Source organism: Natator depressus, chromosome 25 (assembly GCF_965152275.1).
Source record: "Natator depressus isolate rNatDep1 chromosome 25, rNatDep2.hap1, whole genome shotgun sequence".
Lineage (NCBI taxonomy): Eukaryota > Metazoa > Chordata > Testudines > Cheloniidae > Natator > Natator depressus.
In genome coordinates, this window is record NC_134258.1 from 11845980 (window position 1) to 11873168 (window position 27189).

Below are 27189 nucleotides of genomic sequence, written 5' to 3' on the forward strand. Positions count from 1 at the left end.
CCACGCGAGCCCCACCCTTCGGGTATGACTGAAGGCCTCTCCCAGCCTATTAAAACCCTCCGCTGCAGCCGGAGGCGGGGTGGGGAGCGAACGCTAAATGAAACGATCCAATCGGAAGCAAGGAAACCTGGTCGACCCCCCCTACCCCCTACTGGCCAATCAGAGGAGGAGAACGCGGAGGCGGGGCTGAGGCCGTAGCCAATGGGAGGGCACGTCGGTCGCTCGGGAGGCGTGAGGCCCTGGAGTGGGGAAGGGAGGTAGCGGGACGGGAGCTAGAGGGTGGGGAGGGAGGTAAACAAAATGGCGGCGGCGCGTTAGCTGCGGCGGCTGGAGGAGGCGGGGGTGAGGCGGCCCGGAGCGCTCGGAAGTGAGGAGGGGGTGGGGAGACTGGGGAGAGCGGGGCCCCTCACCAGGGACAGGGCCGGGGCGGAGAGGCGGGGGCGGGGTGCCCCCTGAGGGGGGGTCCCCTTGGGCCGTGTAGGGGGATCGGCCCCCCTGGCAGAGCTCCGGCTTGGGTAGGGGGAGCGGGACCCCCTGTTCAGGGGAGGTCGTGGGGGGGGGGAACAAGTAGCCACAGCTTCCTTCCCACCTCTGTGTCAGGGTAGGGCCAGCTCCCCCCCCCTTAACTGATCTCCTGTCGGGGGGGGAAGTCCTGCAAGGGGGGGACGGTGCACTCCCCCCGACTGATCCCCTGTTGAGGGGGGGAGGCTGGGTGCGTTTGGGAGGGTAAAGGCCAGCTTCCTCTTGGGAGGGCTGGGGGAGGTCAGCTCCTTTTGGGCTGGGTGTACTGGGGAAGTTCATTTTTTGCCCCTTTTTGTGGGGGGGCTGCTGTGTGGTGACAGTCGGGGGGGGGGGGGGAGAAATTAGCTGGATCAGTCCTTCCTGATTGACACCTGTGGGGAGGCTTGTGGGGGTTGTAAATGGGAAGAAAGGCCTCAGCAGCATTAGCGTCTCCTGAGTGATCTCTCACTAAGGGTGTGTTTTGGGGTGTTGTAAGGGGGAAAGAGCCCACTCCTCCTATTACACTTTAAGGAGGGGTGGACAGGCTGGGTGAAGTTTTAATAGGATTTGTGTTGTCTACCTGACACCTAGACCAGTGGTGGTGACACATCATGTGTCAGGCACAATCCAAGTGGTTGAAGGATGCCCCTGGGAGATTTTGATAGGTGCAGAAGGCCTCAAGCTTTCATAGGGGGGGGAAGAGAAGAAATTAGAATAGGTGTTGAAAACGCCTTCCAAGAAACTTCGTTCCAGCTACCAAACGGCTGAGAAAACCATCGGAGTTCCTACCTGGGAGGTGAGGGTATCAGGGGAGAGTAAATGACCCTGCAGTTCGCAGTTTGGAATTGGGAACCATGACCTGCTAGTAATGGAAAGTCACGAAAGAGACTTGACCATCTTTTTGTTATCTGTGGTTCTAAAGTCCTAGAGGATGACCTAGCATTTAAGAACCAGTTTGTGACCCAGCTGAAGGACAAGCGAGAGCAAGTTGACCTGAAAGAACCCAAGTGGTGGGATCAGGTCAAAAGTAAAACAAATCCAAACTGAGAAAGTACCTGGTGAGACTTTTTTGTTTTTATTAATGAGACATTGAGTTATTGGAACCAGGCACTGGAATTTGTAGGACCCTTGGCTGGAAGCAGCTCATAGTGTTTTTTTAAAATTAATGTTCGTACAATCTTCTGGATAACTTTTATTTCAAGAAGGAGTAAAAGGGAGCGTTGGAAATTAAAGAACCGGATTAAAACCTTGAGCACTTAAGGAAAACAGGTTAAGGAACATAATCTAGGATGGATGTGCAGGAGCCGCAGGAGTTGAGTATGTTTGCAGAGAGTGAACTGATGTCTGTGGGGATGGACACGTTCATCCATCGCATTGACTCCACGGAAGTCATCTACCAGCCACGGCGCAAAAGGGCCAAGCTCATTGGCAAATACCTTATGGGGGACTTACTTGGAGAAGGGTCTTATGGCAAAGTCAAGGAGATGTTGGACTCTGAAACCCTCTGTAGGAGAGCTGTCAAAATCCTAAAAAAGAAGAAACTCCGCAGGATCCCCAATGGGGAGGCAAATGTTAAAAAGTGAGTATGAGATTCCTGTAGCTAATAATCAAAAGGTTAACTTTGGTCAGTATTTTCCAGCTGGCATTCTGTATTTTGTATAACACTGTGTATAGTCTTACGTTTTGAAAGAGGTATACGAACTATATACATGCAAGAGTTGCTTCCCCTTGAAATGCAACCAACTCTGGGGTGAAGAGTGGCTCTCAAATACCACACAACAGTGGGGAACAGGGAAAGAAAGCTTCATCTCAGAGGCATGGTGGAGCAAATGTTTCTACTTGTGTAAAAATTGGCATGTTAGGGGTTCCCTCGCATGTCAGAGCAGAAAGAACAATCCGTGTTTCTAAAGTCTTATACAAAAGAGGCACATGGCTGATTGCATGGTGCTCACTTGATCTAACCAAGGTTGTATAATTGAAACAAACTCTGCCTAGTCCTGTACATTATGTAGTATTATCAGTGTGCACTTAGCGGCCTGTGCCCTAAGGACCGTGCATTAAAGGTACCTATTACATAGGGGGCAGCATGATCCAGTGCATTTGCACCCAGTGTGCATCAGGAGACCTGGGATCTAGTCCTGGATCTGCTATTGATAAGTATGACCTTGGGAAGTCACTTATCTCTCTCTCAGTCAGTTTCTCCATCTGTAAGATGGGGATGAAACTTGCCCACCCTTTGTTTTTGTTTTTTTGCTTTTGTTTTGTTTAAAACATCACTCAAGATTTTTGGTTAAAGCACTTTAAGTGAGAGCGAAGTTATGTGTTGGTAGGTGTTTGTGCACACACCGTCCTGCAAAGTAGTTAAAGTACGTTGCAGGGATAAACCTGGTCTGTTTCATTAGCAAGCATTGTTCATTTTTCTTTCCATTTCTTGAAGTTACACTGAACGTGCAATGACCCTTCAGAGACCACTGCGTTTTCCACAACAAACTGCTCAATATAGCCATGCAAGATATGATCGTTTATCTGGAGTGACCAAGACTCTGCTGCTGCCAAAAAGAATTAATTGCAATAGCTTATCTTGAAGTAGGAGGAACACTTGCAAGATGTTTTAGACGTCTCTTGTGATTTTTCTGGTGTTCAGCATGCAGCCGCTGCATGCTGTGTGTAGAGCCCTGACCTAGTGGACTCTTCATGTTTTGGTTTGGAGGGGTGTGTGTGGGGTGTGTTTTGTGTTGTGTTGTTGTGTTTTAAGATTAGCTGGATGATACTTCATCCTGTATTAGGCCTTCCGTCAATTAGCTCTTCAGGTTTACCTTCTAACCTTGAGAGTACAGAGTGAATAGGTTCAGCTACTGCATAATGAAATCAAACAGGGGGACTTTGCTGTGCTGGCTCCAATTCATTATAAAAGTAAACTGCAGGTTAATGTGTAATAAAATGTTTCCTGCAGTGCATTTCTTGTTTTTTTCCCCTGTAGAGGCATGTGTATCACTTTGTCCCCTTCTCTCCCCCCCCCCCCCCAAGTTCTCCAGTTACATCCAGAATGTCTCCAGAAGAACAGAAAGGCTGCCTTCTCCTTAATTAAAACTTATTTTAAAAGCTCCTCCCTCTCAGTTCATAAGAATTCCCTGAATTAACCTATCAGCTTAATGAGGGAGGGCAACTGTGGAAGAGGCCTTGTTCTGAAAAGAATCACAGAATATCAGGGTTGGAAGGGACCTCGGGAGATCATCTAGTCCAACACCCTGCTTAAAGCAGGACCAATCCCTAAATGGCCCCCTCAAGAATTGAACTCTCACCCTGGGTTTAGCAGGCCAATGCTCAAACCACTGAGCTATTGCTCCCCCCCACACTTCAATGTAGAAATCTCCTGTGTCCTGTTTACTGTTTTCAGCTTCTCTGTGGATGTTTTTGTTCAGTTTTATCTAGCTTGTTTAGTTATCAGAGCAGTCTGGCCAGAAGATATTTTAATTTATGTGACTAGCATGGGCTGTCTATTCAGTTGCCGCAGGCTATTACGAGCCATAGTTCCAAAGCACTGTATCGGAGTCAGACTTTCACTTCAGTCTTCTAGCAAGGGTCTATTTTAGCTCTAGAACTGTGCTAAACTGGTCTGGTTTTTATCACCTTTTCTTCCCTCCCCCACTCGTTTGTTTCATCCACTTGTTCCATCTTGTCTTTTAGATCAGTCTCCACCAGTTTAAACTTTGTGCTCAAGGCTTGTTGCAGCAGCATGTAGAGATATGGGATGGTCTGGCTGGGCAGCATGGGTGGGGACCAAATCCCAGTAGTGACCTAACCCCAGGTAGCACTGCATCTGAACACTGTTCTAATGTGGCTTGGTCCCAGTCATGCTGTCCAGCCAAACTCCATTAAAACTTCAGATTTGAGCAGCCTTACTTTAAATGTGATTTAAACTGTTTACCCCAATGAGCTGTTCACATGCTACAGAATGGGTATTAGTCCACTTTCTAAACTAAAGCTAACCTCTCTGACACATCCTGACAAGATTCCACTTCCTTACTCCAAGATTATGAGAATGAATGAGTCTGCTGTCTATAGTTTAAGTTGTAACTTTAGATATATTGGTGCCTACTCATAAACCGTGCAGGATTAGTTCAATGAGAACACGGTTGGCCCAGTGTTGTTGGCACACTTGCAGTTGTTTGCTCTGCAGACCCTTTGTGATTGGGCCCATAGTTAATAGGCAGGCTTCCCCCTTATTGCTCTGAGCTGAGTAGTAATTGTCCCTTTGGATATATGCCAACAATGCTTAAAAAGGACTGAATTGCTCTGAGCGGTTAGCCTAGGATACAGAACCTCTAACCTCCTGATTAGCAGTTTGTATGTGGTTCAGTTTGGTATGTCCTGAAACTTGCTGCTGCCTGATCGCTGCTCAGTGGCTGATTTGACCTAAGTTTGGTCTTGGCCTAATTCCCACTGGGCAGGTGTCCACATCACAGAAGTCACGTTTGTGACTAGCATTAGCTGGTCTCTTTTGGCCTCACCAGAGAGGCCCAAGATAGAATGGGCTACAGGGACTGAACTCCCTTCTCCTCCCTAGAGATATAACATCTTCCAGATGAGGTTGAGGCACACAACTAGGGGGGAAGGGAGGCTTGGCTTGCACTGTTTCCCTTTACCTGCTGTGGGGATAAATGTTGATCTAACACCATTCACCAGCACAGCATTCATTACAAAGTTAATACTTTAAATTCTTTACAACTTTTTTTGTAATCAACTGATCCCAGTGAAGAACTGGGTGGAGAGCACTGCCTCTCTCTGCATAGTGGATCAGATTCCCAAAATGTCACAGGATATCAGAAATAGTCCTTAAACATCTGTTGTCAAAGGTGGCTGTAGTGTGTGACCCCATAAGATCAAGGAGACTGTGACTTGTTAATCCTGGGGGGATCTAAAATTAACTTGCCTTGAGATTTCTCTTGTGTTCGTCATAATGAGAGACATGCGCTGTTCATAGAGCGCAGGGATTGTATTTCCAACCTCACCCCTGCATCACTGCTTTCTATTTTTGGGGAGGAGGGGTCAAAAGGTTGTAAAAGGCTCGCAGATTTTATTGCGAATGTACGTGGTGAAGTTCCTGATTTGTCTCCTTAACCATGGGCCAGTCTGCTGCTGGGCAAAAGTTTGATCTGGCTGTGACTTTAGTTATCTAACCTTAAAGCATCCCGGTTGTTAGCTAATGCCATTTGAGAGCAAAATCTCTCCCTTCCTCTGGCATCAGGACCAGACCACTGCACGCTATTCCCTCCCTTTCCATGCCCCCAGTGATGCATGCAGACAGAGGGCTCCTCCAAGCAAAGCAAGGGTTGACACGGATGCATTGCATTTAGCAGATAATATGGCACTTTGCAACTGGACTTTCAAATTCAAGTATAACTGAGTTTGGATGGCAAAGTAATAGCTGAGTGACACAAGCAGTAAGTTGGAGATTTAGAACTGTAGAAACCTTGCATCTGTTCACCTCCAGTAAACACAAGAATGTATGAAGTGTCAATGAGTGTAGTGCTCCCAGTTGAATCTCTACTGGGTGTTTGTCCCCAGCACAGAATAACTGCATGATGGCACGATTATTGGTCTTTGCTCCAGCTAGACCAAGGACTCTAAATGTATGATGTTGCAAGTGAGGGTGAAAGTGCCTTGGCACGGTGTCTGAGGACCTGGGGAGACTGTACAGAACATTCCTGCGGTAAGGTTGACTTGTCAGTGCTAAAAGACCCTTACTTGCTTGAGTTTTAAGGGCGCGTCTGTCCTACATATGCTGTCTGGGCACCAAGTTGCAATATAGGCACTGTCCTCACAGTGGTGAATAAGCCAACGATGCTAATGGCCATGCTCTAGCCCTGATTTCTTGCTGGCCATAGCACTGTCCTCTAATATGATTGTGCAAATGGGCCCAAGCCATGATACTCCTAATCAAACCATGTTGTTACAGTTTGGCACAATTATATTGTAACCTGGTGCCCTATCATGGCTGCAGTTGGGTGAAGTTAGAGCCCTTTCTGAAATCCCATCATAAAACAATCATGCTGTCGGACCTGGTTACAACATGTGAGTCTGACTGTTAACACACAGTTTAATCCTGTCTACACTTTTTTTTAAAAAAAAAAAAATGGTTTCTGGCTAATGTCCAAGGCTGTAGCATGGTTAATACATGTTCCTGATTCATTTATGTGGCAAGAATAAGTCTTGTAATTTTGTCTGCTACCACAGGAGCTTCATGGGCCCAGAAGTTGTGACCTCAAATGTTCATTTGAGTCTTTTGAGCGATTTGTCCTCCCCCTGCTCTGGTTCATCATTCTGCTCATGGCAAATGATCTTTTAAGGTTCCTATAGATCCTGATGGGGATCTTGAGGGTCTAAACTCCGCTGTGTGTAATGGTGGGCATCCCATTTTGTGTGGGGAAAGGTTTGGCGTGGCCTGTTCTTCCAGACCGTGTTGTGGTTAGCTGCTACCCCAGCTAATACAAAAGGTGAGCTTAGGAGGGATGCTAAAATAGGTGAAAGAAAACCAGACACTTATTTGTCTCCAGCAGCACAAGTTTAATAAAACTAAACCTTAATAGTCTCTCATCTTAATTAAGTGCTTGGGACTTTCTGTGAATGTCCCAGGCGTCCTGTACAGTACTTACCATGCTCTGCAATCACATTCTGGTTTGAATACCTTGTTCGTTACAAACCCCTCAGGGTTTGAAATGGGTACGTCAGCGAGCAATGTGACCACTTGCTGCTTTGACTGACAAATCAAGAGCCTGTCAACCCTGTCTTGTGGGCAGCAGCCTATAACGGGGCTGGGCACCTGTTAGCGTCCTGCAACAGGTCATGCATTTTGCGCTTAGTGGCTGTCTAAAGCTGGCTTGTAATGCGCCATCAAATCACAAGTTTTGTTCTTTAGGTAAGTCAGAAAAGGCTTCGGTGCCTGACCTGCATGTAAACCTATTTGAAGCCAGATGCCTGGATTTAGCTGTGAAGTAGTGGGACCCTCTACCTAGTGTGTCAAAAGAAGAACTCCCGGGGGTGGTTGCTCCATGAGCATGTGTTTGTAACATCAGACACTTAACACTGACAGAGGGTGTGGGGTGTGTCAGTGCCTGCAGCTAGTAAGGAAAAAGAATCCCTCTGTCTTAACCCTTTTCTAGGATTCCTCCCAGAGGCGCGCACAGAAGTTAGAGCTGGAAGAAATCTGTCGAGCTCTGAGTAGAAGATCTGCCTGTGCAGGCTTATGTGCTAGTACATTTCTGGTGCTTAAACGTCTGGGAAGAGGAGAGCTGTCGGGATCAGATCACTGTGTTTAGCAGTGGCCTTTGGAACACTTTGTACCTGTATTTCAGTGTTAACCCATCAGAGGCCTCCAAATACAGCTCAGTAAAGAGGCACAGAAACAGCCGTGGGTATTTCTTGATATCGCAATTGAGGGTGGGGAATGGTGGCAATAGCGCTATACTAAGAACATGGCCTGGGCTGCTGCAGGCGAGGGAGCATGCAAGGGACTAAAGCTTGGGAAGACGATAGGTCATTGTTGACCATGCAATACAAAACAGTATCCCCCTGTGCTAAATCTGTGTTCATGTTAATAGAGCCTGGCCTATCCCCTCTGTCTCATGAGAACCTGTGTGATAAGGGTTTCCATCTCCAAAATGGGGCTAATGAGTCAAACCTATTCAACCAGAGCAAAGTTTTTAGGTCAGTAGTGTTGTTCCTGAGCTGCCTCTTCTATTCTTTCCTCCTCCTAAAATGAATCAGCAGTTGTACTGCAGTGTGGCTTGGGGCGTAGAAGGGGCTGCTTCTGAGGTCTCTGCAGCTTCAAACTGGTCATCGATCAGGTGCTTATGTGCACTTCCTGAAGGAGGAGGGCATCTGTTTCTGCAGGGCTCTGAGCCCCCGCTGTTAAGACCGTAATATTCCTGCAGTTGTCCCCAAGCTTGGGTTCCTTGTATACTGTAATATCATGCCTTTGGTTCAGTCCTACCCAAATGTTAGAAGCATAAAAAATGGGCAGAAAAACAGTAAAGCAAAGGGTGGTGAGCTGCAGTGGGGGAGAGCTCCCAGTGATGGATTGGTGGGTTTGGAAAAGAAGTCTTAAGGCTTCCTGCATTAACAGCGTCTGCAGCAACCAAAAAGGGGGGCTAATGCCAATATCTGCCAGGCTTAGCTTTTCTCAGTGGTGAGGTTTTCACTGGCGATAGGTAAAAGCAGTTTGCAGCAGATCATGCACTTTACTTTGGTTGGAGAGGAAATCCTTTGTATGGTGTAACTGATTGTGTATGATTTAAAAAAAAAAAAAAAGCGCTTCTGAAGTGACTGATTCTGCTTTGCTGATGGTGTGCAGCCTGGTTAGTCACACTGAATCTTGTCTGGAAGCTCCTGTAACGGGGGAAAAAGTGTTCTTTTTTGTATTTATGATGTAAACACTTGCCAAATGGCTGGCTAGAAAACAAACATCCATGTCTCACCAACAATCTCCACAATTGTCATTAATTGTCCCCTCCACTCCTCTTGTTAGCAATTTTTGGAAGACACCAAGGATTAATGAGTCTGAACTGTCCTCATTCACAGGCTCACCTTGAGATCAGGTTGAGGCATGCAGCTGGCAGTGTGAGAAAGTTTGCACTGTACCTGTTAAGCTGTATTTCTTCCTTGGATTAATGGAGAATTTGAGTTTCTGAGGCTGACATGTTTTTCTATTACTACATTCACATGCAAAGCCATTCTAAATCTAGTAGAAATATGTTCTTTGGACCTGTCTAGATTACAAAAGTTGTATTGTATTCAAACACATTTCTTTCTGATCGAGGAAGATGTGATGCTGAACGTGATTTGCTCTAGTCTAAGCTGACCGCTAAGTCAGGGTCATCTAACTGGATTGTTCACAATAGTGTTCAAACACGATAAAATTTTTGATAGACCCTTGGTCTACCAAGCTCTGCAGTGTGCAGCTCTGCTGTGACCCTTCAGTATTCCTTCACTTGATCTTAGTCAAGCATCTGAATTACATACCTTATCAGGATTTTACCTGCATTTGCGGGAATATGGATTTATTGATCAGAAGTCTCTTGCATCTCTAACATGTTTGATCCTCCACTCATCTTCTGCATAAGATTGTTCATGTTTGCTAAAAGTCCATTTCTTTAAAGCAGTTCCTTACTCAGCTGACAAGAAAAACTTAATGGTAGCCAGAAAAAAATTAAAGGAAGATCTGTAAAAGAAAATGGAGAATAGATCAGAAATTTAGTTTTGTTCTTTACCTGTTTTCATCTGGAGTAAATAAACTTTCACCCCTAATTTTGCAATTTCCTTTCTCATCCTCTCCAACCTCATTTCATATACATACCAAAGAGTCTTGTATCTTACTGTGAATTCTTTAATTTAAAGAAACGATTCCTATATGTTTGCATCTAGACGCTTCTGGTTTAGTGCGGGCTTTCTTTTCCTGATTCTGAGGATGGTTTTGCAACTTTATGGAGTGATTCACTCTTTATTCCTTTAGGACATGGCAACTGTCAGTAATGCTTATGGGGGCTGATCCAAAGTCCACTGACTTCAGTGGAAGCCTTTCCATTGACTCACTGGACTTTGGCTCAGGTGCCTAGTCTCTAAACTGTGGCTGCAGGGATGTTTCCTATATTTGTTTATGGTGTTTTAGCAGGTGTATGTTCATTCCGAGGATAATACTGAAATCAGACTTCAAAGAGGAGGTCAAAAGAACCTTGAATTATAACAATTATCAGCTTACATCAGAATCTTTTCCTGTTCTTGGAAAACTCAATATTGATAGTACATATATTTGGGAGGGGGAAAATGTTCCACTCCCATGTTTGCTGGCTAAAAGCTATAGCACTAGGCTAGCACATGAGAATTGAAAAGTGAATATGATTAAAAACAAAAGTAACACTGACCAGTCTATTATTGTCGCAATTGAGTGAAATGTTAAAATATAATCTTCTTGTGTCCTTGCAGATAGCAAGATCTTTTTTACTATGGTTTAAAAACTGATTTTAGTTAACTTTTGGGTTAGTAGCCAATAAGCTTTGGTTTGTTTTGTCAAGAGAGAAAAGGAAAAGTTAACTTGTACTTCAAAGCAAAATCTCCTGGGGCCTCATTGGGTCACAAAAGCCAGGTGGATAAATACCAGGTGTAGCTGTACATGCGTGAAAAAAGTAAATGAATGATTCATCGTTCTTCATCAATACTGGCAACCCCTTACAATGAAATCTTAACAGGGTTAAACCTATTTATAAACTAACAGAGAGACCTTGTGGACCAGATAGCGGAAAGGCACAATTTGCCTTTCTACTGCTTTCTGTTACATCTGAAAGCAGTTCTTGCCTGTAGCTCCAGCTTGATAAGCTGGGGTTCGAGTGAGCAGAAGGGCCTCCCACCGCTCAAGGGGCAGCGAAAGAAGATTGATCGCTGCTCGCTGACAACTGTCAGTCGGTCTACATGTGGGCTCATTATAGCTTATTATGAATGATGTAGTATTACAGTGTGCTCTGTGTTGGGGTGCCCCTGAAAGTCACCTAGAAACTGACTGAGTGGCCCACCTGCTAAGTGGTGGAGTACATCACACTGATATGTCTCTCTCTCTGTGGGCTTTCCCGTCCAACAGGTCCATTTCAAGGTCCTGCCCCTTACCTTTAAAACCCTATATTGGGTAGGACCTAGTTATCTGCAAACAGCACCTGTCCCTGTGTTCAGGGATGCCTAACAGAACTCATTAAGGGCAGGGCATTCTCAGTGGAAGGTCCTCACCTGTGGAATTTCATTACTGAGGAGGTTAAGTTGAACTCAAATCCCGCTACCTTCTAGGGTATAGTTTAAGACTTTCTGCAAACTACTTCCTAAGAAGGTCGAATGGCCCTGGTTGCATTGGTAAACATTCCACCTAGAGCAGTGTCTGCCTAAGACCTTGTCTATGCTGGGAAAATGTCATGTTTTTAAAGTGTTAAGCGTGATTTTTTGCTCTTAGTGTGGTCAGGGATATTAGGGTTTAAAAACACATTAGCTGCTTATGATTAACTGTAGCGGGGACCTTAACATCTCATGCTTAAAGGTGTATGCTGTTCACTAGCATGGGGTCAGGAAGGAATTTGCCCCTTCCACCACCTTCTTGCTCCTTCCCCCTCCCGTCATGTACATTAGACAATTAGCTAGCTGCATTACAGGTTTTTTCCCTTTGTCTGAAGTATCAAGTACTTGGTACAGCTGGAAGCAAGATACTGGACAGATGGGTCAGTGTTCTTATCCATTTGGGCAAGTCTAATAAGTCTGACTGGAGATAGCATAAACCTTCCCTTTAGAAAAGACTGTCTTTTCCCTTCCCTGCTTATATTTTGGCATGAACCCATACTCTTGCAGTCTGCCTTGTCATGGTGACAGTAAGCAGAGGTGACGCCCACATGAACTTGCTAGGTATAAGGATATTGCATGTGTAACTTCAACAACAAAGCAAATTCACAGCTTGAGGGACCTGTCTCAAATCTACTGGTTTCAGGAAATCTGACACTAAAGAGGAAATTCGGTGACATAAACCATTGTGCCCAGGCAATAGTGATAAATAGGATGTGTACAGAAGGACCTCTGTATTATGATTTGAACAGTGCCCAGCCACATTGATTGGTGCCGGGAGTGGAGGAAAAGGGGTGTGTAAATTTCTTCTTAAGATGGTCTGGTTATATCCTCATATGTTAAAAAAAAAACAACCCCAAAAACAGGTATGCCACTAGTTCAATCCAAAAGCAAAAATTCACCCTCTCCCTTCTTTCATAAGCCTGGGTCAGATTGGTCTAGTTAGTATCCATAGAGGAGGGGAATCCCACCCCCCACGCACATACTTCAGATAGCATTGGTGGTGGTCTCTGGCCTCAACTTAAAACTTCATAGAATCATAGAATATCAGGGTTGGAAGGAACCTCAGGAGGTCTAGTCCAACCCCCTGCTCAAAGCAGGACCAATCCCCAATTTTTGCCCCAGATCCCTAAATGGCCCCCTCAAGGATTGAACTCACAACCCTGGGTTTAGCAGGCCAGCACTTTGTGATGCATTTAAGTTGCATGTTAATTTTTTTTTTTTTAATGGTAGCAAGTGATGGAGACGTGGAGCCAGAGCAATGGAAAGGGAAGCTTGGAAATTTTTAAACTAGTGTAAAAGCACAAGGAGATCATAGAGTAGGGAACTCTGCTGCCCTGGCTGAGGGGACGAACAGGATGAGCTAGGCCCATCCTGATGTTGGTGGGAGTTCCAGGTGCAGAGATCTTGCAGTTCCCTAAGGTTCTTTCCCATTACCATTAACTTGAGGATTGCTAGGATGGATCAAATGCCTTACTGACGTTTCTCCCATGAGAAGTTTGGAAACAGAAGTGCATTTGTAGGTGATCAGAGTCTGGCAGTTGTCTGTTCTTACTGCTTTGTATCACACCACTCGCTAAATTTAAGAATAACCATTCCTCTGGGAAGTGGCTGGTTGATTGGTCTCCATACGAGAGGTGGGTGCATTTCAGTACCTTTAAAGAAAACAGCTGCATAGATGTTGCTGCTTGGGCTGGAGTGTAGGTTCTCAAGTCCACCCCTTCTCTCTCTCCTCCTCGCTTCCCCGCCCGAACCACGATGTCTCCACAGCTATTTTTAGAGCACTAGATTGAGCCCGTCCAACGCAAGTCTGTGGACCCAAGCAAGAAGAGATTCTCCCAGATGCAGTGTGGACATGCCCTTACTGTGCAGTTCATGGAGTGCTTCAGGCTGAAAGGCACTGTAGGACTGTACCATATTTATTAACCTGATAGAGGCAGACTTATTTAATGCTTGTAGCAGTACTTGAAAGTATGAGAGAATGAATCGCATGTGTCGGGCATTTAAGAGCCTCTTCAATATTAGTAATTTTCTCTCACCTTCCCAGCCAGCAGTCTTTTAAACTCCCTATTCTCCACTTGTTTATCCTAAGCTCTCAACCTGTCTCCCTTCATTATGAAGAAACGTGTTAGACCTACACTAATGCTGACTGCAGTTTCCATGCTAATTTAATCTACTTCAGCCTTTTGGTCATGACTATAATTAGAGCTGCTAAATCACTTTGCAAATCTATCTACATGTAAACTAAACAGACTCTTCTGAGCTTCAACTTGTTATCTTGCGGTCATGGGTTAGTTGCGGGGTTTGTTTGGGGTTTTTCTTTGTTTTTTTTAAAAAGTGGTGGTGGTAAAGGACAGAGGGCCCAGATGGGATTCCCGTAACTGCCCTTGAATTGCAGGAAAATGTCTGTCAATTACATGATTTTGAGAGGAAGCTCTGCTTAAGCAGAGCTGATTGCACTTCTGATTCTTAGGGTTCTTTGGAAAGATCTGTTAAGGGCAGTTATTGGTATACCTTAACAGAATCTCAGTCGTTAATAGGTCTAAGTGGTTCATTTGCACTGTTGATGGGTCATTGCTATTACTAGCTGGCTAATTACAAATGAGGAGTGAGAGTGGTGGACAGCAGTATAAAACACTAAGATAAAAGCAAAAATGTGAAATCACTGTTGCAAGTAAGGGTGCATCATTACTAGGGATCGGGGTGACAGTGTGGGGGTTTATTTTTCCTCATACTAGCTAATGCATGATAACTAACGTGAGGTAAAAACCTAGTGAAGCCAAGGCAGTTTGTACTTTTTACGAGTGTTACCTTGTGTTCTTTACATCAACCTAAGAACAGACCTTTTCTCCTAGTGAAGACAAAGACATAGTCTGCAATAGGAATGGAAATAGAACCCGCATCTGCTGACCTTCAGTGCGGTGCTTGATATTGTATGTCACCAAATGCTATTATCACTTGATGCGTACAGCTTTTTCAGGAAGATAAACTATTTCCCTTTAAGAAATGCTGGAAGGGTCACCTGGAACAAGATGACCAACTGTTGAGACTCTGTTCACGTTGGCTGGCTATGGTTTTGTAAATGCAGTGCTTCCATTTCCCGACTTGTTCCAGAGGACCTTAAACTGCTGCTTAATCTGGCTTCTCCTTTTGGGTAGGCCTGAGAAGAGGTGGCAGTAGAGGTGGTAGGAAAGACCAGTCAAACGTTACGCTACAGTTGAAAGAAATCTTGGGCTCTAGCTCAGTTCATCTCTACCTTGATGTCTCGGGGGGAGGGGGACGGGGAGAGAGACGTATACATATACACTCATCCTAAATGTTCTCCCCAGCATAGCGATTTCTGGCATTTCATGGAGGACCCTCTCTGTCTCCACCATAGTTCCTCTGGTCAGAAGTTCATGCCCATGTCTCAAAAACTGGTGGAGCAGACATGTGGTATGTGTGGCTTCAGTCAAAAGTACTTCCTAAGCAGTTTTAGACAGGGTTCTAACTCCTGCTTAACAGAATGAGTCAAGAGAACAGTCCTACCTCCTTAACCTGTTTCTATGATTCTTGGCCTTGGTTTGCTCTTGGCAGTGCACACAGTTTAAAAAAGAAGGTTACTGGATATACTGTTTTAGCAAAGCTAAAACTCCTAGAAACTGGAGTCGGGACGTGGCCTATAGCTCTGATCAACCCAAGCCTGGCTTAGACACTGGCCAAATAACAAAACCAGGGCTCTTTCTCACATCCAACCCTAAAGGTTGACGTGTAACACTCAGGTTAGCTTGTTCCCACTTCTTCTCAGCGAGTAGTACAGATACACCTTTGTGTTCTTCATTGGAGTCTACCTAAGGCTTATAGAGGCAAATTCTGACACTGGAAAATGATTGGGAAACCATTGCAACATTTTGATTTTTACAAATTACTCATTCTTCTAGTTTCAACAAAGCTACAATACACCATGTTGGTCTGGAGATGCCTTTTCTCTGTAGCTGGCAATAGTCTGGTTGTATTGTGTCCCATAAACAGGGCCCATTTGCTGTAACCATGCATGGAAGTTTGGAAGGTGAGAGAGTATAAAATCTTAGGGCTTTTCTAATGCCTGGTGTCACTGGCATTAGACTGGTGTCACTGTAGCTGAATAACTATTGCACTGTAATTATTCCAGTATAATTTCCCCATGTGAACACTATTCTGGAATAAAAATGACTTTTATTTCAAAATATTCTGTTTGCAGGGTTCCTTGGTGCTTTTTTTTTTTAAAGACACAAACCACTCTTTGTAGATCACCTTTAACCTGTGTTGCACATTAGCCAGAGGTTAATGACTCGTAACTGAGGGGGTCTGTATAGGGGACGAAGTAACTACTGGCTACCAGTGCCCTCGCTTGTCCTTCCTGTGTTCTTGCTAACACATCACTAGTAATCAACCCGAACGGAATGTGACTCCCAAGGTTTGCACTGCGATTACTTTATCGTGCTAAAGGACATCAAGGACAGGTCTCCTCCATTGTTGCACGGTTTGTCTGCACGGCAGCGGCAGCAGCACCAGCCCCGAGATATGATCCTCCACTGTGCAGTTGTGCTTTGGGGGGGGTGGGGTGAGCCACTGCTAGACTCCTTTAGGGTATTGTGCGGTTGGGATTTAAAGCTGAGCAAAGAAAGGCTGCCTCCCAAGCTGTTGAAACTGCCTTGGCAATATCTCTCCTCATGCCTCTCTGCTGCTGTCTCCTGGATCAGCGCAGCCATCTGAAGCAGAGTCCAAGTCTTCAGCACTATTACTTGTGTTATCTGATAGAAGAAGAAAAATTTTTTATGCATCCAATTTAGTGAGCTGTAGCTCACGAAAGCGTATGCTCAAATAAATTGGTTAGTCTCTAAGGTGCCACAAGTCCTCCTTTTCTTGCTGCGAATACAGACTAACACAGCTGCTACTCTGAAACCTTTTTTCATATTGGCTTTTGATCTTAGTGAGCAGTCCCTAGGTGGCTGGAATGTAAAAAATGCAGCTGACTCTGATGTTATGCATTGCCTCTCTGCGTGCTGGCATCAGTCAGGCATCTTGTAATGTTTACATATTTCCAGAAAGAGAGAGTTTGAGGTCTGCTAGGCACTGTGTGTTATAACCCTTTCAAGGTAAAAAAAACTGTCTTCCCTTTCTTAGCACCTTCCAAGTGAGGATCTCCATGCACGGAGATGCAACTCAGTTCTTGTGAACCCTTGAGGGATTTTCAGGATTCTTTTTTTTTTTTTTTCCCCCCCCAAACTTTATTGAACATGGTTTGTTCCCGATGTCTATGATTTCTAGAAGTAAATGCATCAAGTACAGCACTGGAATTGTACCATAAGCCATCAGTCCATCACAAGCCACTTAGGGTTCAAACCTTTGGAGCAGTGGTTGCCCAGCCTCCTGCCATACGTCAGCTTTCCGACAAGCACATGCTTCACAGCGCTAAGCCATTTCTGTGTTTTCCATGCACTAACTGGACCAGTACAGTATTGAACTAGTCTATTCCTAGCTTGTAAACCTAGATGCAACAGAGTCCAGTTCCTTCACCCTGCTTTCTCTGCTGGATGCAGCAGGCAGGCAGTAGGTGTCTCCATGGGATCTGTCGACATTCCCTTCTCCCCAAATACAAGAAATGTGTTACTAAGGTTTTTCCTCAAGCCAGCAGAAAACTAACCAAGCTTATCACTGGTGCCGTAAGTGAACTAGGCCATTGGACTCCACTGGTTTCTGAGGCCAAGGCAATTAGAAACCCCAGGTACCTGGAAGTCCCCTTCCATTTGCTTGGCAGTGTGGAAATACAGAACGAGAAGCTAAGCTTGACAAACCCTAGCGATTATATTCTGGGGCATTAGCATTGAGATTTTTTTCTCTCGATAGCAGTAGGGAGAGAGAGGGAGTACTTTAGGATTTCTTTCTAAGGGCTTGTCTGCACTGGCACTTTACAGCGCTGCAATGTTCTTGCTCAGAGGTGTGAAAAAACACCCCCCCACCCCCTCCAAGCACAGCAAGTTTCAGCACTGGGGGCCACCCCCATGGAGGTGGCTTAATGTTGCCAGTGTATACTAGCCCTAAAGCCTGTCAGTTGCAGGTAATGTACGTTGGTTTACTAGATATTTTTTATGGAATATTAGTATCTACTAGTCTTAAATTGACTTTAATACATTGACTACTTAGTGACTGATAACCTGATTCTTTATCATCTTATGTGGCTGTAGCTTTATACAAGTTAGGAGGTCTTTTGGCCATTGTATAAAGAAATAAAACTAGGTGATTAACTTGCCATTTTTATGGATGCTGTAGAAAATAAAGGTTTGCACTACTCTGTCACATGAAGACCGTGGCATTGTTTTGCGCAATTAACTTGCTAAGTCACTCAGGAGATGAGCTGTGGAGAATTTGGTATGGAGACCTGGAAGGCACTTTGCTGCCTGTTCCTGGAACTGTCTGTCTTTTCAGATGCTGAGCCCGGGAACTGGGGAGCAAGATCAGAAACCTACTGTGAACTCTAGAAGGGAGGGAAGCTACGTAAATCAGGAAGACTTATACTAATCTGAACCTGGCTTAAATGCACCCTGACAAAACGTTTTGTATTAAACTTGTGTAGGGGCATGGGCTGCCAGCTTCCAGTGTTGTGACAAATGTCATAGCAACTGTCCTTTAGCCACTTGTTGAATTCTGGGTTGTGCTGTCAATGAAAGAGCGGTGTTACATGAAAGCGGTTGTTCATGAAAAGGAAAACTTCTGTTCATAATCTTAACTCTTTCGCATTTCTGAAAAGATCCCAAAGCACTATACAGACTGATGCAGAAATGTAGAATTGCATCCTCTCCTGAAGTGCAGTCACTGCTGGGGTGGAACCCATTAGCAGTTTGACAGAGCACAGCAATTTAGAATGGGATGTAAATAATACTGTATCCAAAAGCCTCTTGGGGAATTTTAAGCAGGATATTACAAGAAATGTTAGCATGTATGCCGGGACTAATTTCTTTATTCTGTACTGAGGAAAAGAGTTATGTAAGAGCTAGCGGGTGGTGGTATTATTACATTACTTTATTTTAAAAGTGCATTGGTGGGATATTAGGCCCAGAGTCTGCAAATGACTCCACAGAGACAGAGCTCTGTATGGCTGCAGATTACAGTGATGAGTGGTTGGGATCTGTATTGTGTCTTATCCAAAAGGAGGTGGTGGTGACAGTGGCAGATTAGCCACTGAGCCAGTGGGGCCTGTGCCCAGAGCTCCCGGCCAATTGGGAGGCCCCGGGAAAATGGGCGACCCCACATGCCGACCTGCTCCGTCTGGCCAGTGCTCCAGCTGGGGAGCGAGGCTGGGGCATGGGGGCTTGCCCTGCTCTGCCTGCCTGGCGCTCCAGCAAGCCCCTGTGCCCTGACCCCATTTACCCAGCAGGAGTGCCGGGGGGGGGGGGGGGGAAGGGGGGCTCGGAGGAGACTAAAGGTGGGGAGGGGCCCCCACTTGTTCTGGCCCAAGGACCCCACAAAACCCTAATCCATCCCTGGGTGTTGAGTGCTAGTTACCACTGAAAATAAGGCTGCTTATTTAGGCTCCCAGATTTTGATTTGGGTGCCTAACTTTGGACATGATGGCCTGCAGATTTTTGGTTGGTGTATCTCTAAGTAGCACGGAGTCCCTTCCTACCTGTGTGCACATTCCCAGACCACCATGCCAGGGTACTTCCGTGCTGAGAGTGAGTTGACAGCTATTATGCACCTCCTGCAAATCCCTGTTTGTTCTCTGTTCTTGTTTATCCTCTTCCAAATATTGATCCAGTCTTGCTTCATTTGGGACATTTGGCAGAGTCAAAGCACAGGGTGATTTAGCTGTAGGCCATGTTAATGGACACTGAGTGGGAATACTAGTATTAGAGTGGGGTGAAAGAGCTTGACTCTTGAAGGAAGGAAGGGGGAGGTTGATTTAAAATTTCTAAATCACTGCACGGTGAAGACTTTTTAGATGTCTATTGATTCTACCCAGTATCCCCTACAACAAGCCTTAACTTGCTGATTTCCAAACATTTAGTAGGACTAAGGGCTATCTTATTATACCATTACTATGTATAGACTTGGAAAGGTTAATGCAGCCTACTTAAAAAAATTTCCCTGTATTGTCAACTTCTGTCTACAGCTTGAGGGCCATATTGTCTCTGTGATTTAGTTGGAACTATTCAAGCAACTTGTCTAATGCATGGGAGGATAATGTCATCTTTGTGTCAGTTCCAATTTATTGCAGATTTGCTTTTCTTTTTAGGATTTGTGGCATATTGTGGGCCTTTGTGCAGGTTCATCAGAAATGTTCACAAGCACATGGCAGTGGAATATCCAAAAATGGAAAAGCTTATTTTCTTCTATAGAAGGCAAACATCATTTTGCATAACTCTGTCGTCCACTTTGGGTGGAAAAACACAAATCAACTGCCCATGCTGTAGATTATTTGGAGCTTGAATTGTTACATTTAATTCATTGGCTCACTCCAGAAGAGGCTCATTGACATTAGCTATACAGTTAAATTGTGTGGAACTTATGGTACTTCTTTTCAGCTGGAAGTTCACCTCAACCATAAGTGGCCAAACTAAAACTTGCCCATTTAAAATAAGAGGCCATGGAAACCTGTGATATGGCTATGGAGGTGTGATCTGCAAAGCCATACCCCAGTATGCCGTGCTGCGCTTGGCCAGAATGGCATTCCATTCTCTCCTTCTCTCAAGCAGCACGTCTTCCCAGGGTGATGGTGGCTGCAAACTGTGTCACACTGCAGCTTGGATCTGGCTCTCTGCTTCCTAGCAACGTGCTTGTGGAGCCCTCAGTCCAACTTTGGGTGTCCCCTTTGTAGTCCAGTGAAAACACCAGAAAGAAGTGGGCTGCTCCTCTTCTTGAAGTATTGGGTCTAGTTTACATGGTGTTTCCTGAATGGCCCATGTTGAATCCCTTTGTGCTGAAAACAGGTTCAGTGTACAAGTCCGCTGTGTGAACGGGAATAGCCCATGCACAGTGGAGACATGGCTGGCTCCGCCTGCTGGAGAAGAAGATGCTCCATGAACCTGGGGAATGTGGAATGGAATAATAGCTTTAGTTCTGCTTGTTAGCAGGACAGCTGTTCTTTCAGACAGAGTCCAGGCTCACCTTGTGGCCCTTTAGATTGGCTTCACTGCTCACTTTTTTCCCCTACTTTCCATGTGTGTGTTTCGCTTGTAACCCCTTTTTTTCTGGGCTTGGGGCCCTTGTACCTTTTCAAAGCTCTGTTAAAGCCACAGCTAATCTGCCAGCAGGTGTTGCTACTGAGTGATTGGAGGTTAAACCTTTCGCAAAGGTATGCTGCCTGCACAAAGCGCACCCCACCCCACCCCCCACCCTCGGTTTTAGGGAGCAAAAGACAGAACAGGGCTGGAAATGGGTGGAGGGGGTCATTTAGGCAGTCCCACGATTCTATCTCTAACTAGTATCCACTGGATAAGAGGGCAGGGGAGGCACCCAAGGTTATTTTGCTGGTGCTACCGCTGTGGAGAGGGGATGGCTAATCTCCCACTTCTAAGAAATGTGTAGCCGTCCTCTGCAGATAGTTCTGCAGCACCTAAAGCCTCTGGTTGTTGTGCATTTGCTCTTAGCATATTGCTTGTAATAAGAACTTGGCACATACATTACTATAACTCTGCAACATAAAAGGAACCGAAGCACTTTAAGCTGTATTTGCCTTCCTCATTATGTTGGTTTTTTTTTTTAAAAAAAATGTGTGCTTGGCGTACAAAAGCCCAGTCACATGGATTATGTTCTAACGTGGGGAGAATATTTTGATTAAAAGGGAGTGTCAGATTCTGCCTGAGGCTAAAAGGTCTACTTCCTGTCTAACCCTGTAGCTTGTGAAAACTGAATTTGAATGCAGTCTTCTTGCCCTGTGTTTTTTAAGACTTCTAAAAAAAATTTCCCACATATGTAAGATTTTTTTTTTTTATGTAAATATCTTCTGTTATGCTTCACTTGCTGTGGCTATTGAAAATAAGCCACTCAGATTCACTCTGTTTCTAGTTGGCTTCACTTTTCAGGCCCTCCTGTGTTAACACAATAGTTTCCTTGTGTGGACTGCAAATGCTATGGGGGGATGTCTGAATGGAAACAAACGTACTTTAAAAAAACTTAGCCATTTTATGTTTTTGTAAAAAAAACTTTGTCTTCAGAAACTAAAATTAGGGCTTGAGCTACCAGTGTCCCATTAAAATGCAATATTTTTTGCAAACACTTTAAATCCATGTGAATGTTTGGCATTAATTTGGAACAAATCGTCACTTCAGCAGAGGTTACTATGGAGCTGCCTAGATAGTTTTCTGTTGCATAAGAGGAATTTGGATTTTTATTCAGCATGATCCACCTGTACCTAATTCTTGCATCTGCAGTTTTAGTACATAGTAAAAGGTGAAGGATGTGGTTCTAATCCAGTGGAGACCTCTGGAACAAGCTGAACACTAAACAACTCTTGCTGGGCTGCTGCAATGATGTTGTGATTCACCACTCCCCTTGCAGTCTCTGAGATGTCTGTCTTCCCTTTTATGGCTATGGATCCAATGCGCGGTGTGAGATGTAATGCACTTGGACAGTGGTGATGTTGCTCAGTCTCAAGGCACCATTGATAGCTAACTCTCCTGTGTTAAAGCAATGCGGGAGGTGGGGAATGGATTACAGTAATGCAGGAAAACTATAGATTTCCTTTATACACACACAAGTAATCAAGGGTGCATCTCCTTGAATAACCACTCCAGGAAGAGCGGTAGCATGTGTAAGCTTTCTCTTTGCATAATTAACATTCCTTAATTAATTCTCATATGGAATAGTAACCAAGAAAAGCTTGAGTTGAAGTAACAAGTCCTTGTCCCTTCCCCATCCCCATGTATTCAGTGCATGTGGGTACTCATCGGCAGTGACTGAGAAGGGTGCTATGCAAGTGCTGACACCTTTATCTGAAGTATAGAATGTTTAATTGCAAACTTATTAACCTCATATTGCACTCTTTACTGTTTAACTGTCTAATGAAGTATTCTTGTTTTCTCAGGACACCTTATGGAACACTCAGTAGTCATCCTTGCATTTTTAAATTTTGTTTGATTTACTGTTAGTGATCGTAGCTGTTCCATCTCTCTCTCATATATTAGAGGGGAAAATATCTTACTCCAGTTTGATCTTGTGTTAGATAGGAGGTCAGACCAGATGATCTAATTGGTCCTTTCTGGCCTTAAATTTTATGACTCTGAATTTCTTTAGTTGATTTTTGGCATCTGCCTGAAATCCTGCAGAGTCAGTTGATTAGTTTCCTGTGTTTTGTGGAAGCCTTGTGTACATGATGAACAAGGAAGGAGTAGTCTTAAAAGTGGCTATAAAACAGCAATTGACCATAGGAATTAAGGTAAGGTGTAGTACTTGGAATTGGTTTTTTAACTCCTTTTGGAAAACACTTGATTTCAAGTTGAAGCTCCCTTAAAAGAGGAACATAAGAATTGTCCCCCTGAAACAGAATGATGGTGTATCTGGTCTATTATCCTTTTTTTTGCAGTGCCTGATGTAGAATGTATCAAAAGGAGTAATGCACCTAAATATCCAATGTTACCCTGTGTTGTGACACAGTACAGTTCTATTTCTTGCTTCTCTTGCTGCTGCTGAATGCATTGATAGCCCTAGCAATTTTATCCTAGCTCATGTAACCACAGATGATGGTGTTCATACATTCAGAATCATGACGTGCAGAGAGAAAAGGTTTATTAGAACTGGGCATCCAAACAGCTTGGTAGATGTTATGTAAAACTCATGGTCCATCTCTGGGGCGCAGACACAGAGGCCAGCTGTGAATTCTAGCTTTCTAGTGTCTCTAGCAAGAGTGCTTGATCTGGGAAAAACTCCATGAAGCTGCTTCCTGCATATTATAGAATTCAGGGTAGTTTTGTGACTTCTACCCTGAACTATTGATTGGAAAGGATGCAGAATCCATCTGTAGTCACTGGTTGGAGAAAGACATATCCTGTAAAGGCAAGCAGTCTGCAGGGCCTGGATGTCCCTGTGCAGTGTCTTCCTTTGCTAGCAAGCAGTGTTCTATCTAGGATGACATGCCAATGGAACCCTCTGATCCGCTTCCTATGTGGGGTGACATAGCATTAGATTGCTCTTCCTGTTGTTGAGCTTGCAGTTGCTCTGCTGTTCCTTGCTTGACAAATGGGGAGGAGACCTCCTCCCAGTCTTCCTCTGTAAAACATTGAGTGAAATAAGCCTAGCCAAACTTGATGGATAACCTGGCAACCAGATCGACCCTGGAAAGAAAGTTGCAATGAAAAATGAGCTTTAGGTTGACAGATGCTGTCGTTCATCCCAACGCTGTGTGCCAGCACAGCTGGATCTTGTGAACAATTCCACCATTTCCTTACTCTCAATTAAACATCCTCTTGCCGTGTTGGGAGGAAACGCAACAGCTTTGGACTAGTGCATGTGATGCGACAGAAACTGCCTAGAAACAATGCAAATATTTTGAGTACTCGGTGTGTAAAACGCCGTCTGTAAATGTTAAAGCACTCTATAAAGTATTATCTTTGTCTTTCAGAAGGGGGGGGGGGTAACTGAGGCCCAACAGGTGGAGTGTCTTGCCCACAGTCATACTGATCTCCATCCTTGCGCATGAGCCTGCCTAAGCGAGTTAACTTTTTTGCACTTTGCTGCAGCTTTACAGTGTGCAGGAGTTACCTAGACCAAAATCTGGACTCTGTGTGTGGAAATTGAAAGTCGGTACATAACAATAGATGGTGAAAGTAAATGAGATTTAAAAAAACCAATCGTCTGTTTTAATGAACTCAGGTGTTCTCAGCACAAGCTTATTTTAAACCTAGGATTTATCTTGACGGTGCCCCTCCTCGGATCAGAATTCCCTCCCTAGAAGCACCTGTCTTATCAATCCTGTAAACCGAGTAGCAGGGTGAAGTTGCGTTATTACAGTTTTCTTTTACATCTTCAAAGAAAGCTAGATGTCTATCAGAATTGAATCAATCATTTGACTTGTAACTGAAAGTTTTGGAATATGTAGGTACTGGGCAGGGCCAGCTCTTCAAAGTATTGCTTGTGATGTTCCCCCAGGCTTCGGTTTAATTCCTCTCCAAGGTTTGTGGAGGAAGTATGGCACTATGGGTGGTCAGGTGTATATAATGTGGCTCTTCTTGCATGAGATGGGTGATGTGGTGCAACATTTCTGGTGGTAGTGGTGAGTATCTGTATTTTGAAAAACAACCAAAGGTGGGGCTGGAACCTGGGTTCCCAGCTTCTAACGAGTGACTGTGTTGTTATCTAAATGTAGAAGAAAGCAGCATATATCTGCAACTGACTGTTTTTCTATAGCATTTACTGCTAAACAGGATTCTATTATTGATCATGCCAAGCCAGGTCAAGCCACTACACTAGGCTTTGGAGCTTGGTTCCCTGTGGAGTTTCTGGATTTTGGTGCACAAGGGCAGCTGCAGTTGTTCCCTGGTATAGTTCTGCTTTTGTGCACTGGTGAACCAGAATGCCTGTACCAGGAGTATTGAGTGGCCAGGCAGCAGTAATTTGAAAAGGATGCCTGCCTTTGATTGTAGTCAACTAACACAAGTATTTTTAGGTTCTAACCCTGGGTTAACAAACCCCAAAAACAAGCTCAAAGCTCTGTCAGTCAAACAGAATTTATCGCTAATCTTGGGTGAAGCAGCTGGGATTAGGATGGTCTAAAACTACTTTACAATTGAAGCAACTCTACTCAATAGTAGGGAAATACTCTTATTTTTTTTTCTTTCTTCCTCCAGGGAAATTCAGCTCCTGCGACGATTACGACACAAAAATGTCATCCAGCTGGTAGACGTATTATATAACGAAGAGAAGCAGAAAATATATCCTTTTGATTTTCACTCAGGTGTTGATATGAAGGTTTTAATGCTTGTTACTTAGATTGTGACAGTTCTAAATCCTCATAGCTTTGATGTTCTGTGTCTCTAAAGGATTCTGCTTTAGTTGGTTAACACCCATTTTAGTATTTCCTGGGCTTGAAATTATTCACTAGTGTTAACAAATATTCTGCATCTCAGTAGCACTTTCCATCCAAGCACATTTCCTCAAGTTCTCCACGTTTCCTGTCAAGTAGAAGTACTGTCTATAGATAGGGCACAAAGACTGGAACTTGTTGATGGTCACACAGTAAATCGGAGCTGGAAATAGAACCTAGGTGTCTTAGTTCCCAACCTCCTGCCCTTACTACTAGCTAACAGTGCCTTCCTCTTTGTAAACAGATCCCGCACTGTGTGTGCAGCAAAATGGAGTAATTCCTTTTTGTAATGCTGTTCCCTCATGGCCTCAGGTGTGGTGTTCTTTCCTTTTTTTAAATCATCCAGTTGTTCTCTGGAGTACGGATGCCTGCCAGCATTTCTGCCTTCCTTGTGCAGGAGTGTGTACTGCTGAATTCTGGAGTCCTTCTCTAGAGGCAGTCTGCTGCTTGTTGTTCTTAACGGGTCAGAACTAGCTTCCAGACTGACTAAAGCCACCTTGTGTTTTTTCCAGATCCCTTGAACGTCCCTTGACGCTGCTTTAGGCTATGTCTACCCTGCACTTTTGTCAGTCAGGTGTGAAAAAAACACCCCCCGACAAACAAAAGTTTTACCGTCAAAAAGTACCGGTGTGGATAGTGCTTTATCTGCGGGAGATGCTCTTCCGCCAACCAAGCTACCACTCCTTGTTGGAGATGGTTTTATTTTGTTGGCAGGACAGCTCTTTCTTGCCAACAAAGAGCAGCTACACCGCGTACCTTAGCGTCACAGCTGTGCCGCTGTAAGGTGTGCAGTGTAGACATGGCTTTAGACAGCCTAAACCTGATGATAGACCTGAGAGATGGGAAACGTATCACTCCCACGGAATATGCAGCATGACTTTTCCAGACCAAACCGTTCTGGTTTTGAAACCAAGCCTTGGGTTGTGATTTCTGAAGAGAAACACCAAGACGTCAAAATGATATTTGGCACTTCCATGGCCTGCTGCATCCTCAAAGCACTGCACAAACGTTAAGAAATTAATTAAATACGCTGCTCTTTTACTTTGAAAAGGAGACTAAACCAAAGTGAGCAGCCAGACAGTTCCTAATGAGGCTGTTACACTCCAGCAAAGTGCCTTTTGGCTTAAACCAATTTGACCTTATTGAGTCGAACCATTGTTGTTTTCCATGTTAAATAGTTGCATTTATTTTCAATAATGGCTTCTAAATACGGAGTGCTCCCTTTACAGTACATCAGTGACCAGCTAATTTAATCTGGCAGTTAATTAGATCGAAGCCTTTGCAACCAAGTCATCAGTATTAAAAACTGCATCACAACTTTTGCCCTTATTTTGATCTTTTTGGTCAGTTACTTCTGGATAATTCAATTACTGTCCACAGAAAGCTGCCATTTAATTTAATAAGCTGAAATTCCGAATGAGAAGGGAAAAAGAGCCCAAGGGAGACATCATGTGTTTGTAAATGGTGATGACAGCTCATATCTGTCATTCAGAAATGCTTGTGTCAATAAGCAAAGCCAGAGAGGGTGATTTTTTTCCCCCCCACCTTTGCTTTCCTTCTTCTCTGTACCCTAATAATCTTTGAAAACCTCTCTCCACCAGCACTGTGCTCTTGGGTAACACTGGAATTGACTGTTTAATTTCCAAGCTCCGGCTGCCTTATTTTTGTTCAGTCCACTGGATTTGCTTTTCTCCCATTTCTAAATTCCCGTGAGGCTTCTGAGTTTATTCCCAAGCCTGCTTACTCTCCATGTGTAAACAGCTACATTGAGAGACCAAGCA

General features: G+C 44.3%; 1 protein-coding gene across 2 annotated transcripts in view; it reads left to right on the top strand.

Moving 5' to 3' along the window:
- Positions 1-872: 872 nt before the first annotated feature.
- Positions 873-27189, top strand: part of STK11 (serine/threonine kinase 11) — a 73048-nt gene continuing 46731 nt past the window's right edge. For both annotated transcript variants that reach the window (XM_074939352.1, XM_074939353.1), the window contains exons 1-2: positions 873-2080; positions 25173-25256. In XM_074939352.1, the coding sequence (XP_074795453.1) occupies positions 1791-2080; positions 25173-25256 (374 nt within the window). In that variant the 5' untranslated portion in view covers positions 873-1790. The remainder of the gene's footprint in view (positions 2081-25172; positions 25257-27189) is intronic.